At 41.6% G+C, this 17,445-nt stretch overlaps 1 protein-coding gene across 3 annotated transcripts in view; it reads left to right on the top strand.

The window, feature by feature from the left end:
* The window catches only part of ABL2 (ABL proto-oncogene 2, non-receptor tyrosine kinase), a 41,985-nt gene that overhangs the window by 9,655 nt on the left and 14,885 nt on the right, over nucleotides 1-17,445 (top strand). The window contains exon 2 of one of the 3 annotated variants that reach the window (XM_035537821.2): nucleotides 9,854-9,876. The exons of the other annotated variants lie outside the window; for them this stretch is intronic. Within the exon in view, the coding sequence (XP_035393714.1) occupies nucleotides 9,854-9,876 (23 nt within the window). The remainder of the gene's footprint in view (nucleotides 1-9,853; nucleotides 9,877-17,445) is intronic. 3 annotated transcript variants of the gene reach the window in all.

Below are 17,445 nucleotides of genomic sequence, written 5' to 3' on the forward strand. Positions count from 1 at the left end.
TTGTATAACCTGGGGAGGAATGAACAGTGTTTTTGTAATTGATACCAGCTTGAAAGCTGTGCTCTGCCCCAATTACCCAGTGAAGCACAGCGAAATACCTTTCACTAGTTACAAGTTCTGTGCTTGTTATTCAGTATTATATTTGTTGGTTTTACTAAATTTTGATTTATGGGTGCTTTTAAAATTCCAAGAGTAAACAGAGTAAGCAGAGGTACTGTATCAGATAAAAAAGGCTTTCTCTGAGAAGATCCTTAGAATAAATAGGGAAATGGTATCTCATGTCTGCTCAAGAAGTTATGTGGGTGTTGAGGTTTACAACGTAGTTGTAAAAAAAAAAAAAAGCTGTTTTTTCGTGTTAGAAGCTGAGACTTTTTTTTTTTAAATCAAAAGTTTGATTTGAGCTACAGAAGAACACCTAGCCTGCTTTTCATAGTTTTCCAGAGATGCATTAGGTGGTGTAGGATGGGTGTGCAAAAGCAGTAGATGCTCAAATGACAGTTTGCATAAGCCCGCTATAGCTATCTAATGAAACGTATCTAGCAGGTTCAACTCTTGTCTTTGTCATAACAGTACTGCTAAATTTGTTTTGTCAGAAAATGTTTTAATTTTCTGGGCTTTAGATCATCATAATTATTAAATATTTAAATTATTTAGGGCAAAACCAGGAGGGCACTACGGTATAAATCCAAGCCATTTAGCTGAGCAGTACCTCACACATGTTAGCACCACCTTGAAATAAGCCAGATATTTAAATCTGTCAAAGCTGAGCTTGTCTGGAGTCTTGCACAGAAGTTCTAATTCTTTCTTTGATAAGTCTTGATAGCTTCAGTCTATTTTTTTCGTCAAATAGTTAAAGGAAAATGTTAGTGAGACACTTGCGTCATACCATGAACACAAGCTTGCGCCTTAACAGTAGAGTTGCAACATTTTTTTTTTCCTGTGTGCACCTTGCGGAGTGTTTCTGCTAAATCAAATATTTTTCTTATTTCAGGGTTTAGTGGCAAAGCACACAACTTTGTTTCTAGATGCAGCCTAGCTCTCAAGTTGTGCTCACCTGGCCTCTCAGGACCTGCACAGCCCCAGGTGGACAGACTTAGTGCCCCTAGTACACTCACCTGTGTGGTGGGCTATGGAAACTGGCATGCCTTACAGCAATGTAATTATAGACTGTTTAGATTCAGGTGAGCTTTGCTAGTTTTCTTGCTTTACACTTGGGGGATGGTATCCCCAGGTGCTGATTAACAGCTAACATGCACAATTAAACTGCAGCTCATACATGAAGCATTGCTAGTTAGCATTTGTTCCTGGACAAGGACAGCACCTAACGAACCTCTTAGACAGCCGCTTTGCTTTCTTTTGCCTTGCCCTCTCCACACCAAGTTCACCTCGTTGCTTTTCTTTGGAATGCCCATCGCATTGCCAGCAGGAAGCAGGTGAGTTTGAAGCAGAGCTATCCTGGTAGCTGAGGAGCAGGGGCAGCACGCTGAACTTGAAGAAAGTAAAAGGATCAATTGCAGCTGCTTTTGTAGGAAATTATTTTCCAGCTTACCACGAGAGGGTGCTACAATGCTTTGACTTAGTTTATCTGTTACTAAAAGGTTTTTCTGTTAGTAAATTAAAAGTAGAGTTTTTCAATATTAGTGTGTTTTAAGTAACTGTTGGCTTAGGAAGGACAAGATCCAAGTTGCATAAGGCAGATGTAGCTGTTTTAAATTGTAGTGGATACGTGTTTATTTTGCTTTTGCCTGTAAGAGCTGAACTGCTTCCTTTTTAGTTTTGTTTCTGTTGGGCTTTATCCTAGGTAACTTCATCTGCCAGAAGGAGAGGTTTTCCAGGCTGTTTTTGTATGAGAACGCAGGCAACCTTTCGTGCATGAAAAGACAGTCTGATACTTCTGCTGGCTAACCTGAGCACTCAAATTAGAGCTGCTTCTCTTTGCTTCTGTGTGCTTTTCTCATCATGGCAATAACGCTTGCCTGTTTTGTGGAGATGTTTAGACTTAACTTTAGCATAAACACACACAGGAAAGCTGTCTGCAGGCTAGAGGTTCGGTCACCCACTCGTCTCATCCTGTAGGCTGTTTGAGATGTGTTTGTTGTGGTTCTAGACTATTCCAAAACACTTGTGGCATGATAATAGGTCTGAAAGGTTAGCGTCTGTGTTAGTAGTTCGACTTGTCTTGAAATGCAAACTCAAAACTCTGCTTTACTGGATGTTAAATCAAACTTGCATAAAGACGTTGCAGTTCTAGTGACTTGGCACCAGTTAGTGAACTTCAGCGTGCTATACTTGGTTGTGGGTATTACTCCACCACCAAACAAGAGTGAATTGCAGTAGGCATTCATGTAGTAGCATTGTTGGCTGGGAGACAGGATCTCTGCAAAGAGATCCTAAACTTGGTGTTAGGGTTTAGGCACGTAAGTACCGGAAAATCAAATCACCTGACACTACTCTGGTGTTCATCCTTGACTGCTCAGCTGTGGGGTAGTTGTTACACTACATTAGGACACAGTTGTGTTTTTCTAAAAGTCACCTGTCATTCCCTTTAGTACTAGTCAGTGACAGGCCACATTAAAAGGAATACATAAAACAGACTACCGGATCATAAAGGTCATAAAACAGACTACTAGAAAGGACATAGGAAAATCCATTTAAAATATAACTAAGACTCTGGCTTGCATATTATCATGTAAATGCAAGAGCATGAGTTCTGGTATGCAACAGCTGTCCTTTTCTTCTTCCCCCTACTTTCTTAATTTGCTATGAGGTTGAGGTGTAAGTGCATTTCAGGCCTTGGCATCTGGCTTTGTTACATCCACCCACCCATTACTTCCTCTTACAGAAAGATTAAAATGCTGTTCATCACAATTATCCCCAGTGCTCCACCCCCTAGCCTCCAGGGAGATGAGCTTGTAATTTTCAAAACCATAAAAGCTGTTATAGAAGCAGCATCTTGGTTTGTTAACAGAGAAACAGGCTTTAGTATATGAACTGCTCTGGCACAGCAGCACTTCAGTTCACCAAACCGAAGGCTAGTCTTCCAGGGGTTGCTCTACAGATTTGCTTTTAGAAATTAGATAGTTATGCAGTGTGTTGAGAAGCAAGCAGTCTATTCTGAATACCCTTTGAAATGAGGGTTGTCTGAGGCTAAGGTAAAAGGCAGCAGAATCGAATGTCCAGCAATAGGTGCTGGTGACAAATTAGGAAGAATGACTATTTCCTTTCGCATGAGCATTTAGCATTCTTATGCAGCTGCCTGTATCTTTGTTTTGAGCCATATCCCATCTGAAAATTAGGTGAAAATCATGACAAACCAGCTAAGTCTGGTCTTTCTGTTCCTTCAGTAACATTATGTAACATTCAAGTCTGTGCTGTGATATCTTCTATTACATGCTGCTGTACCACCTTTCCTTGCTTTAATTCTGCTTTCTGGCCCTGCTGTTCCTTTCTGTGTTGTTTGACATACATGCCCCTTGTTTCTTCTGTGCTTTTAATCTTTCCTGTCACTTCAATAACCTAATTTGCCTGTTTTTTCCTTATGTTATCTTGCCTGGAGCAGGTCAGGCCCTCATCCTTCTTGTCCTTTTAACATGGGGTCTTCCTATCCGTCTGTCCCTCGATGGAAGAGTTTGTTCCCTAATCCTTTGCTGACAAATGAAGGCTGCCAACTTTAGAACCAGGAATGCAGACACCCAGGGACTGAAGAAAATTTTTTCCTCCATGAAGATACCATCTTTGCTTAAATACAAAGAAGTGATATTGATAAAAATTTCTGCAGTTAAGAAAACTACTTTCTGTAGTAATTAGCTGTTTAATCTTTTTTCCTCCCGTTACAGGTAGGGTAGTAAGTATATAAAAGGAAGACAGTTTTATCGTAGAGATGAGAGGCACGAGTAGAGAAGATGGTTTATGCAACAGATCTCTAGCAGAACTATTGACACTTTGAATTGTATGCTACAGTGTCCTTTCCACAGGACCATGCTTTCTTTTCCAAGTTCAACCATAGAGGCTTTCTATTGTGCTTTGTCCTATGATAGAATTTCTTCCTTTTTTTTTTTTGATGCTTGAATTTATCTCGTTTTAAACCTACTTCATTAGTATGAGGAAATGTAGGGGAGTTTGTGGAGACAGCGTCAGTAGTTTGAGACACTACCTGTTTACAAACTCTTATGCGCTTTGTCTTGAAAGCTTTATTCACTAGTTAGGTACTGAAAGGATTTTGTTGTGAAATCTCTAAATATTGCATTTTAGGAAGGATGGCTGCCCAACACCAGTTTTAGTCCTGCTTTGCCACAGCTTCCAGTGTGATATTTAGCAAGTGACTGTTTTTTGCTTTATCCCTTCCTCTGCGTAGCAGGGATATCTTCCCACTCTATAGCGCTGTCAAGAGAATAAAATATCCAAACTGTGAGGCTCTGTATCAAGTGCTACAGAAATATCCCATGTAGTATCAAGTCATAATATTAGCATGCCCTGACTGAGCACGTTCTGTAGGCTGTGAATTTAGCACGTGTGAATAAGCATTTACTATTAGCAGAAAACACAGCACACTTAGCTCTAGTGAGGGCCACCACCCACAGAGCAGGTTCAGCCTCAGCAGCAGCCTGTGGTCTGGTACCTTACCCCTCTCTTTTCTCCTTTCCTACCTCCCTGCTGGGATGAAGCTGAAGACAGAGTGAATTCCTTCAGTTATTAACAAGCGTTTCAGCCAAATTTGTGGATCTTCCTGTTAATTGTGGACACTCGAGCAAGCCAAATGGTTACCTACTAGAAGGTTTGGAAACAAGTCTGACTAGAACTTTTACCCTCACTGGAAGAGATTGCTGCGTCTTGTGACAAGTCTGGAGAACAATTTTGTCCCTAGAGAGCAATTATCTGCTTTAGAGAACTTTGCTGTTTGGGATGAGATACTCATACTGCTGTTTCCTGACTGCCTCCTGTGTAAAAGAACAGGCACACTACCTTATGACGTGTTCACTCTCAACATTACAAGTTAGCACTCATACAATTTTAAATCTGAAAAAAAAAAAACCACCAAAAACGATTGCTTCTCAGGCCTGGTCTCTGAGGAGGAATGCTCAGTCCTTTCAGCAGCGTGCCTCTGAAGACAGCTGCGCAGTTAGCGTTTGTGTCTGCCAGGGTCTGCACCCTCCACAGTGATCCCCACCCCAAATCTCCAGACAAAAACGGGAGATGAATCTCAACAGCTGCAGAAGGCTCAGATTATGAATCTTAATAAGGGTAAGGAGTTATTTGAAGTGCTTCTTTTCATAAGTCTCTAATGATGGCTGTAAGGGCTACTACATATTCCCATTCAAGTTGTCAAGATAATGCTAACCTCTTCAGAGAGACGGAGTCATGGCGGTGTGAGCCTGGGTAGATGCCACATGCCTGTAAACATAAACAGTGCTCATACACACCATTGTGGTGGTTTATGCTCTACCAGCATGCTCTTTTCCTCTGCCCAAGTCACACCTTCTTTACACATGCTGATTTTTCCTTAACTAGGCTATCACCCTTACGTGATATACTGCTTTCATAACATTGGAGAAGTGCCCATTAAAACTGGGTTGAGACCTCCACACCCAGAGTTGAATATTTTTCCTCCCCAGTTTAAAGGAATGACCTGCATTTTATGTATTTGTCTTAGATTACAGCAGCCACCTTCATGTATTAAGAACAAAGCCAAGCCTGTCGGTTTCTCGTAATTATGTTATACCTGTCATTATGTAGGAAGCCCTGCCCTGTCTTCAGAAGTCAAGTCATTAGACTCCATCTATTTTAGTTGGATGAGTCATTTAGTTTCATTCCTGCCGTTCGTGTGCATCTATTGTCAATTGTAATTTCACCCTAATGGGGCCAACTGTAGCAATACCAGTCATATGAAGTCCGTTATAAATAATCTCTTCACAACATTCGGTTACGTAATTTTCAGAAGGTGCAATGAGGATTTTCAAAGTAAGAATAGTTGTCTTATTTTCTAAAATGGATGGAATTTTAAACTGATGCAAGAAATACCTAATCTTGGAAGTAAACTTAGCCAAATGGTCAGCCTGCACCCTCAAAACCAGAGAAAACAAGTACAGTGGTTTTGTCTCGTGTGCCTGGGGGAGAGCTTTGTGAGTCAGGTTTAGGATGATAAAAAAAAAAAAATCTAATAGACCTTGTTAGCATTGCATTTCTTTAGCAAAGTTGCTATCTGAAACAAGCCCCTTAAATAATGTCCTTTAATTTAACTCTTTGAAATTCAGAAGTGAGTTAACTCATACTTCAAGAGTGAAAGGCCGTATCTCTTCATAAGGCTACTCCTCCAAGTTTCTGGGAGTAGGGATACATCTTATCTGGTTTAAGTTTTTTTATTTTTATTTTTTTAATGTTAGTGCTTGTCGGGTTCTTAGCTCTAATGACTTTCTGCAGCGCTACACATGTATGCCTTTAATGAAAAGCTGGCTACAACCCAGTGCCCATGGACAGCAGCTCTTCATTGCTCTAATCAAGCTGGTGAGATTGACAGCTGAAGGAAGAGACTGGCTGTCCTTCAAGATGAGTTAGGTGCAAACTTGAAGTAGGATAAACAAATGGATTATCTGACCAATTTTTCTGCCAAAAAAAATCTCAGTTCTTGAACAAATCTGTTAGTCTAGTTTCTCTAGTAATTAGAAATTAAGTTCTTGCACTAGTAATATTCTGCATTTTAATTAGACCAAATTCCCAATGTAGCTTTTTGACTAAACAGTCACATTGGATATTACTAATAAAAGGACATACCAACCTAGTTAGTCAGTCCTGCTGAGGGCCGATTGTTTGATGTATTTGATGTGACAAGTTGATGTTTGCCATTACTCAGCTTTTCCAGCTTCAGACCCTGAGGTGTGACCCTGCATGTTTAAACTAAGGGTCTTTTTAGAGAAAAAGACTGCAGACTCCACACAGGTCTCTGCTGGGTACTCATGAGGCTCTAATCTTTGTATTTCAGTGCTGGATTTATGTGCTGTTTTCTTCATGGGTGCTTCACTCTGCCTTTATGGGTGCTTTAGGGGGGTTTCATTTTTTGGTCCCAGGCAATCTACTGTTCGTGGTGAAAGCGTAACCTTAAGGGGTGGTTGTCCCAGAATCTCTGCTGCTCCTTCATGCAGCAGCTTCAGCATCCTTGGTGAAAGTGCTTAAGTGTGCTGAGTGCTTCTAGGTTTCTGAATTTCAGCTCTTGGTTCAGTTTCTCCAGGGACTGACTATGCGGGCTGTATAAAAATTTAACATTGTTATGCTTATATAATTTATTTTAGATAGCGAGAGATTAAGATCTCAAAGCAATAATATGGTCATATAAATATCTTTCCTTGCCTCACTTCCCTCACTGTTTTTGACAGTTTTGGCTCAGTTCTGTAACCTATCCAGGAAGTTGTTACTCCTAAGCACCTCATGCAGCACAGTCATCTTGGCTTTAAGTGCTTAAAGTAGCTTGAAGGCAATGGGAAGGCTTTCTGGCAATGATGTTGATGAGCAGGAAGCATGCCATTAATTCTAAAGACCCTTCAATTAGCTTTCAAATATTAGCTAGCTTCTGATTCTCTAAAGTCTTCCTGAGCTGAGAGACCCATTTGAAGCCTACATGGTGCAGCAGCTTTCAGTCTCAAGTTAATTGTATCTGCTGCTGGATGCTCCATTGCTTGGAGAGTAGCAGTTCTTCACCTGCAGCATGCCTTGTAGTTACCTCAGAGGTACTTTTTCAAAGAAATCTGGGAGTTAGGTAAAACATCCCAACAGCATGGAATTCAAAGAAATGCCCTATAAAAGGCAGGGGGTTACATTTTTGTAACTCAATGACATCTCAACAAGCCTGCAGCAGTGCTAAGAGGTCTCCATAAAGATGAGATAGAAAAGCCTCTATCTATGGAAGCTATCTACATGGGATGGAAAATGTTCTGCTTTAACTACTGCACTGAGGAGGGCTATGGTTAATTTTGAAAAAAATTAAATACAGGATTGCCATAGATAACTGTTGCAGGTAGTAGAAATGTAACTGAAAATATCTTCCCCCTAGCTACCACAAGCCAGAACTGCTTTCGCTTCCAGTACCCGGACAAAAAGTGTAAGGCACAATTCTGTCCCTCCATTTTAAGGAGGCAAAGCCAGATGAGTTTAAGTTCACTATGTTTTTTAGTTACTCAGATGTCTGATTTGGAGTAGGTTTGTATTAAAGAGGCTCAAGAGGAAGAATGATTTTGAGAAGCAGTTGCAGGACTGCCTGTTGCCTTGGAATGTCCAATTTCAAGACAGCACCTGGTGTGCTGCTATCAGCCCAGTAGTGAGCCCTGATCCCAAAGGAAGCACTTAGGGTGGATGGTTCTTGAAGGGATACAATACAGCCCTGTGTAATCCAAGCAGTCAGCTGTCCTGACAACCTATACAGGCCAGCAACAACTGGGAATGTTTTTCAGTGGAGTGGGAGGAGGAAGGAATGAGTGGAACTCTGTCAAATTTGAAAAAAATCTTAATTTAACAAGATAAAGGAAACTTTTCTTGGCCTCTCAACCCAGAAGATGCGGGGGCACCCCATGCAAGTTCCCTTCTGGATGGCACAGACGTTGGTCTTAATCCCAGCTCAAAATTTACATTTCATAGAACTCCTAAATTAAGAAGCAGTTTTACTTATCACCCTCAAAGCTGTATAGCACAACTGGCAGAAATCTGGCCGTGAAACTGAAGGCAACTGAAGTTCTGTTGTCAGATCTTATTTTCTACCTTAGGTTAAATCATGTTGTACTTCATTAATTTCCCCACTGTTTGATGTGATAGAGTACAGATAGCAGTCCTCCTGTGGGCTGGAGGTACTCTTTTCAGCTACTGGGTTTGATTTCTCTGCTGCACGACTCACACAAGGTCACGTTTTTGCTTTTGTTGATGCATGCCCAGTATCAGTAATAATTCATATCAAATTGGCTGTTTCTGATTCTACTTGCCACTACTACCATTGCTGCTGGTGTAAAAACTTCTCAGTGCCATGTGAGGCAGGGTAGTACTGGTTCATCCTCCCAGTTCGCGATGTGCTCTACTCCCTGGCTCTACAGAAAAGCCTGTTACAGACCTGATGTTGTAGACAGATGCAATTTAGGAGCTAACCAGCGCTTTACAGAGCGAGAGGAAATGAACTGCTGAGCAAGCAGCAACATTGACCTCCCACTGGGAATTTCCAGCCCTTTCCCTCTTCCTTCCTCCCTCAGAATACACACAGTAAATAGAGTAAATTAACCGTTTGAAGAGGTGGCACCAAAGCAGTAATGGAGAGCAGAATAGCTGTCAGTTAAAAACTACTGACAAGATAGTGCCCAATCCTCTGAGCATCCCAGTCATGCCACCACAAATACTGGCAGCAGGAGGGAAGTCTGACAGCAATGCCAGCATTAAGTGGGAGGAAGGCTCTTTAAATAACTAGCAGTGGGTCTTATTCCCGGGCTGTGTCAACATGGAGTTGTTGTTTTACCCTCTGAACAGAAGTTAGTCATGTAATTGTGTGGCAGGCAAGTGACAGAATTAAATCATTCTTGCTGCTTCTGGTTGCTGGGTCTGTTTTAGAAGTGGATACTGCCTATCATTTCACACTTCAGTTCAAGAACCTCGAAGCAACAAATGAGAAAGAATAGATTTGGTTCAAACTGGAGGAGTAGCACTATTGAACTTTATCACTGAAATAATCCAAAAAGAACGCTTGTTCCCAGAGCTTCTGCATTTTGAGGGGCAAAAGCAGCATTAGTCCCTTTCCCTCTTGTTGTTAACCTTGAAATGCAACATGTTGAATGTTTGGGAAGTATTCTGGAGTAATATCATTAGCCTTTTTCCAGCAGCCTGTTGGCAGTCACAAAGGCAGGATACTGGGTGGTGTGACCCAGCATGGCTGTTAGATGGCTGAAGAATCCCACTTGGCAGCTAGCTGACTTGTTTGGACATCCTGAAGTGTTCTGGTAAATCTGAGAGGCAGAACTTGCTTTTCCTGTCTTACTTCCTATAAATGTGGTATAGCTTGATGTTAATAATCAAGAAGTACCTGGGCTTCTTATTAAGAAAAAGTCATCAAGTTGGTGCCTAACTTTACAGTAGATGCTACCTCTACAGAAGTGCACATACATAAAATACACATTTGTATCTTAGCTGCATAAAGTTCCTTCAAGTTGAATATATTGGCTAATATTACCTTTATTTTAAAGCTTTTATAATTGTCTAAAAATTCCAGATCTCTACTGAATAATATCCCTTACAAACTTAAGTTATACTTAATCATAATATTTTATTCATTTGCCTTTATCTTTTGTAAGGAAACTATTTTATTAATACACCAGCAATTCAAACAGTGACTTTTTGTACCTTTGATTACTTTTAGATAATGAGTATTGGATATGCTCAGTCTTACTACTGACTCTTTTCCTTCAAAACTGTATTAATTCTGCCATAACCCAGAAAGGATCTTCAGAAGTTATTTAATTGAGTATATTCTTGTTTTAATAAGATACTGAGACACACAAGGCCTAAACACTGCTGTTAGGAGATTTGAAAAAGCAAACGTAGTGGCACAGGCTGAAACTGAAAAGCCATCTGAACTGAGCTAGGAATTCTATGGCCGAGGCTGGGGTTGTGTTACCCTGGTTATTTAGCAGCTGTTGGAAATAGCACTGGTGAATGGAGTCCCTTGTCTGGTCAGCAGAGCCAATTACAAGTGTCTGGGTTTAGCCAACAGGAAGTGGAATAGCAGCCAGTAACTAAGTTTAGTGTGATGGATGTGTTTCTGACTTCATCCATGCGCATTTACGCTGCCCCATACAAAAGTGAATCAGTCCATAGGACCGAGAAGGAGCAAGGCAACTAAACCTCCCTCAGCCAGGGCTTAGCTGAAACTCAGACTGTGGCTCTCCTAATGAGAATCCGTAGTAAGAGTCTTCCCTGGTGCTGAAGTTAAGACAGCATGCAATATTTGGGCAAGTATTCATGCTCAAGCTGGGCTTTTCTCGGATAAAAGGAAACGCTGGTTTATTTTCTAAGGCGTATGTATTTCAAGGAGACAAGATCACAAGAGTGTTTTAGTCAAATGAAGTAAATATTTTAAGAAGGAAAACTTTTTTGTTTAAGAGAAGAAAATGGCTGTGGACAATTGCTTGAACAGCATCTTGGTTGCTGACAATTGAGGTTGACAGCTTTGCGATTTATTTTTAGCTAGAGAATTTTGTTTAAAGCAGAAGTACTTCAGGCTGTGTAGCTTTGGCAGTTGCTGCATATTCAGTGTGGGTGGATGGAACTGAGAAGTCGCATCTGTGCTAACAAGCATTTTGGGATTGCATTAAAAAATTAAACTCATGTACTGGAAACTGAAGCTGTATCAGCTCACCTGGGGAGCTCTACCCTCCGAATATCCTCCAGAAGGTAAGTAGTGCTGCCTGTCCAAGGCAAAAATAACTACTTAGGCCTCAAGTTGTGACATCAGCTCAAGTTTGGGCTGTTAGATTGGCACGCTCTTTGACTTTTGAGATTACAAGTCAGTGAGTGAGACTCTAGCCTTTCTAGCTAGAGGGAAAACTTGGATGGAGAGGGTAAAAATAAATTTCAAAAAGCCAGCTGAGAAATAGATTAATGCGGTCATTGTTCCAGGTGCTGAGTCTAAGGAGAGTTCCTAATACTGTAGGACTTCTAATAAGAAGTAATTATGTCACTTGGAAAGCAGCTTGGACGTTTATGTCATGTTAACTCAAAGGTCTGATCAGTTGTTGCTTTACATCTGCAAAATAAACTTCTCACCAGCTACACTTTGTTACTGTAGGTATTTCTGGCTTGCTATGGGGTCAGTTGAACCATGATTCTTTAAGTAGTCTTTTTGCAGAAGAGCTCTTCAAATGTTTGTCCTAACACTGTGTGAATAAATAGCAATTCATTTCTTTTTCTTAGAAGTAGATAATGCCTTGACTTTGATCTGGCCAGTATTACTGACTCCTCAGGAATTCCATTGGAATGAAGTATAATCCACATTAAGCAACTTCTCTCCCAAAGTAGTGCTTAAAAAGAAAGCTAAATGACTTGCTGTGAGCTGTCATAGTGTGTGGCCATCCCACCTTTCCTGGAGAAGGACTGCATGACCTAATCCTTCCTCTTTATACTGGAGAGGTTTACTGGAACTTACTGTGACTAGGGATATCAAGTAGACTTTTGATTTACATGTATACAGTTTCCCGGTTATCTTGGCTGGTGCCCTTTCATAGTATCCCTTTCCCTGAAACTGTCATTGTGGGAGTAGTTGTAGTCCACTCTAGGCAGGATTCAGAGGAACAAAGATTGGGACTTCACTGTACCGAATGGAAAGAGGTACGTAATACAGAGCACCTAAAGGTGGTCTCTTTGCTTGTTTCTAGATACCAGCAATGGCAAAGCTAACTAGCTTTACAGGAGCTAAACAAATCCGTGTAATTTCAGGTAACAAACATTTTGATAAGGTATTCAGGATCTGTGAAAAGGTTACATGTACAGTTTTTCATTCTAAAATCCCGTTTTGTCTGTCATTTTTAATTGCATTAAAATCTTTCCCACTGCAGGAGAGTGTTTTTATCTGTCATGCTGTTTGGTTTTGCTTCCTCACCCAGAGGCATGCTCAAAAAAAGTCAGATTGGTTCTTTGAGTTGCGTTACCTCTGACTGTTCCCAGTTCCTGTGGCCAGGTCCATTGTGCCTTTTTTTTTTTAATTGATGCTATGTCCAGCTCCCGTGATCACATGAGTTCCTCACCTTAAAGCGTTTCTAAATGCGTATAAAAACCTGCATCATTTTGCTAGCTGTGTTTATCCCAAAGTCACCTTCCTGCCACAGTTCCACAAGGACAAGAAATCATCAAGGTAATAAAAGCCCATCTATTGAGTTAGCAGCATTTGTACTGAAGATGACTGATACTTATCTGCTTTGAAATCACTTAAAACTGCAATGCTATCAAATGCTTCAGTAGAAGGTTCAGTCCCTTACAGCCTATACAGCTGATGATCTATGAAGAGATTCATGCATCTTGCATTTAGCAAGGAATGGATGAAATTTTTCAATTAATACTTTGGAACTTAAGCTTGATTTATTTCGTTCTGGATTCTGTACCAAAATAACACTTTACCAAGAAGTGGATGGAAAGTGGGGAAGTTCTACATTAGGTGATAATGGCATACCATGTTGTGTGTCACTAACATCTGAGCAGGGAAACGGGCTGATTGGGCACCTCTGGGTGTTTGATAGCATTAATAACAAATGGAGAGGATAACTGGAACCAGCAAAACAGAGGACAGGCAGTTCCTTCACTCAACATCTGTTTTCTCTTTTAATGGTTAGCTAGACATGACAAGGTCTTGAATTTTTATAGTCGTATAATTAGCTGAGATCGATGTCTCTCTCCTTCCACCAGTTACTTCAATTCAGTGATACCAAATACCCAAACCTTGCCTTCATTTGGATTTTCATATCAAACTAGTCCAAAAGCACTACTGTGTAAAGACCCACCACTTTCACCATGAAATAACTGCAGGGGAATGCCTCATGCAGCACATGTTCAAAATAAATCTATTCTTAAGAGGTGAGCTATATGGAGAGTTTTGGAGTTCTCCATATATTTCACTCTTCAGTTATGTATTGATAATTAAGGCAAGAAGTCACTACTAGTTTGGCTTGAAACCTGATGTGAACGTGATGCAATTTTGTCTCTCTGAAGTCTCCTCCCATTCTGTCTCTCTCAGCCTGGGACCATAAATAGAAACCTACTCCTTGCCCACCCCAAGCTCTTGGCTCGGAGCTGTATTTCTTGGCTTTATTCAGTGGGTTGTTTACGGTACTTAAACCTTGCACCACTCTGTGGGAGGCCCAAAGACTAACTATGGATCTGTTCTTAGCTCAAGCAAACCACGTTATTAAGAGTCTGGTTGCTTACAGGAGAGGAACACCTAGGAACAGCATTCAGTTAGGCTGCCTGTATTTTACCAAAGCCATATGGGAGCTGCCTGACTCCCTCTCAGCTGTTGTTTTTCATGGCCACATGTATGTCAGCAGAAAGACTAGGTGGTCCGTTGAGGTGAGGCCTCGAGTCTGGTAATAGGGCAAGGAGAGTTCAGAGGTCTGTTTCTGTGCTACCACATTATTAGACAGCAGCAACTTGGCCTGCTCAGCACTGGTTTGCTCCTTAGCATGGAGTATTTTTGGTTAGTAGGAAGCACTGAGACTTGGCTACGGTAGCCTTGTTTCTGAAAAACTTGATCCTGTTCCAATCATGTCAGCAAAATAGGAAACCCACTCGCTGCTGCGTTATCAATTTTTTCCTCGTTAAGGCAGAAAGCCTCCCACTAACAAGCTGGTTGAAGTTCTTAAAGTCTAGTGTGTAAAGTGATGTACATTTTGAAGATTCAGTGGGAAATGCCAGTTATACCAGGAGCCACCAGTTGTTACGTGACAGTCTATTTCTTACACTCCGAGTTGACCAATGCCTATTCTTTGGTAGTCTTTGAAGCTAGCACATAAAATGAGTCTTTGTGTAAAGTAACAGTGTGGATATTTATATGGATATTTAGTTTGAAAACCCCAGGTGGAAATAGAGTAAGAGATGTGGTATGTACAGGGGTCTTTGTGGCCTTATATTAAAGTGTCCCTTTGTATTAAAAAAATATATACACACCCCTACAGTATTGTTATTGGTGTAAAATAATATATCAAATTGACACTGTATGTAATAATCAGCATTTACCCTATAACCCTTTCTTTGTCTCTCTTCCTTCTCTTGAAAACCCCGTCACTTTGGGCTGCTGCCAGCAGCCCCAGATCCTTTTCAGGGCTGTATTGCTCTTTGCACGTTCTTTTGTTTGATTAAGAGACATTGACTGTGGGTTCATAAATTCAAAAGGGAGCAAGGTTTTTTTTTTAGAAGCTGCTTGAACTATACACTTCAAAGTAGCGTAGTCAGCAAGATTTCCTTGTACTTAACTTTTCCCCCATTGCTGGAAAAAAAATAGAGAAATACTTCAAAGGGGATGCAGTAAGTGGTACAGGAAGGGTAACCACTCTCAGGAAACAGCTTTGAAGGGCACCACAGGGAATAGTCTGAAGAGCTGCTCTGCCTGAAAGGTTTCTTCTTCCACCGAGGAAGCTGAGCGTACCAGAACGAAGAGCCTGGCTCGTCCACTGACAGCCAAGGGAATAGGAACAGGAAGTTTGTCGTGGTGGATGCAGATGTCAAGGTAACAGCTTACAGGGTAGAATAACTGTCTAGGAAAATCAATTGTAAAAGAAATAGCACTTGTCCAGAGGTTGGGAAGAAGCCTGAATTTACTCTGCCTAGGTGCACACGACAGGCCCTTACAAACATCAAGGCACTGTGCAGGGACACCCATGTCCTTCCCACGCCAGTGCTGGCACCAGCTGATGGCCATGGGGAGCTCGCTAACAGACCTGCTGGTCACAGGGCACCACTACTCAGCAAGGGAGGCTAAAAGTAACACATTCAATGGATTAGTTTGCAAGCTACATTTTTAATCTAACTCAGCTTTCCCCTAATCCTTCTTTGTTCCGGAGATACCAGTTACTCATCTGATATATTTTAACTAATGAATAAATTGGTTGCTAACTTGCTTAATTATTACAGTTAATATTAATTGACATTTGCTGATGCCATTACAGACCCACCTGAAAAGCTTGTTTGCTGCAAAGCTCATCCCCATTTTTCTCAGGCTATGCTGCCTTTCCCTACAAATTCTGCTTATTCTTCGTGTATCGACAGATACACCAAGACTGCTTGAAATACCAGTGTGACTAAAGGCATCCAGAGCATATAAAAGAGAGTAGAAAACAAACTACAAGAGAAAAACAAATGGGAAAAAGATAGCCTAGGGACTCCTAAGTAAAGGCATCTCAACCTCTGAGTATTGGGTAGCGTGCTGCAAGGTTCACCGAGCCTCATTCTGGAGGAGAAGGAGGAAAGGTCACCCAGTTGTCTGAACTTCTGGAAGACAATGGCATGTTCCTGTCCTAAGGTATTTCCTCTGGCTGTGTTTTTCCACCTGCATTAGGTGATGGTGGAGGCACAGAACTCTTGGTACAGGCCGCACAGGGAGAAGTAACTCCTTGTCACCACAGCACATCTGTTTGGTTTTTTTTAGAATGGCTTTTCACATCCACAGCCTTGCACAACACAAATGCATATAACAAACCCATTTCTTACCTTTAGTCAAAGCTCCATCCTCCTCACGTGCTGTAGCTGCCTTTCTCACGTAGCAGTGGAGTTTGCAGATTCAGAAATGCTGGTGGGCTGCAACAGCCTCTCTCCCCCTCCCAGAGGCCAAACCACTTGGTTCCCTTTCCCTGCTCCCTTTTATACCCCTCTGCAGCCCACCAGCCTCCCAGGTGTGAGACCGCCATGGTGAGTGCTTGTTCTTTAACCCTTCCCCTTCCACATGTTAGGAGGAACCTGGCCTGCTGCAAACCATACAAACTTAGCTAGAAAACCAAGTCTTTTAAAGGATTAATCAAACAGATTTTAGGTTTTTGAAAGGTAATTTGATGGCGTCCTTTCACAGAGCTGACCTGAACCCTATTAAATCATTAAATGTGTAGCTCAGACTGGGCATACTGTACAGCTCTTGCTTTCGGTTTCTTTCTGAAATCCTAAAATGTGTAACAGTTTACTCTTTCATTGCTCATACATCTCCTAGACTTGTATTTTCATTCATGTTTCCTGTTGATTCATGTAAATAGTGGCATTTATGTGGAGTGGAAAAATGAATCAATCTGGGCGGTCCCCGTAATGGGCGATCTGTTTTGTAATTTGTGCAAAGGAACTTCTCCAAGGAAACGATTTATTTTATTCCAAACACTTTGTTGCCTGACTCTTAGCGGCACAATATTCTGTCTATAGCTCATCTCAAAATTGTTTCAACTCGCAGCCCGGTCCCCACATCCTTTGTTTGTTCAGCGTTTCGTGAGAAGCTCCACCCTTACTTCCAGCTGGTAACCCAGTAACCCGCAGCTCGATTTCCCTAGTTTTTCCTCACCCACTCGGCAGCGCTTTCTTTTTCATTGGCCACCAGAGTTGCGAGCAGCGATCGCCTGCACGTGGTGGCGTTTGTGCAGGCAGTGGCAGTCCGGGACTTCTTGTGTCAGCCTTCTGCCTGCTGAGAGGCACAGCATGATCGTGGGGACCGTCCTGTTCCAGTCTAGCAGCTATGGCAAAGAGGGCAAGCTGCTCTGCTGCCTTGGCAATGAAGCCTCTGAGCCTGGTGTGTCAAGTTTCACAGGTAGGATGCGTAGGGATGTTACGCTGTGCTATCCCTTTCCTGCAGTACTCTGTGTGCTTAAAGGAGGACGTGGGGCCTTTCAAGTCTTTGTCTTGTAGTACAAGACTGGGTACAGGCAGGACTGAGGTTGCCTGCTTTTATCCAAGTTTGAGGATTAATCGAAA

The sequence above is a fragment of the Cygnus atratus genome, chromosome 8 (assembly GCF_013377495.2).
Source record: "Cygnus atratus isolate AKBS03 ecotype Queensland, Australia chromosome 8, CAtr_DNAZoo_HiC_assembly, whole genome shotgun sequence".
Lineage (NCBI taxonomy): Eukaryota > Metazoa > Chordata > Aves > Anseriformes > Anatidae > Cygnus > Cygnus atratus.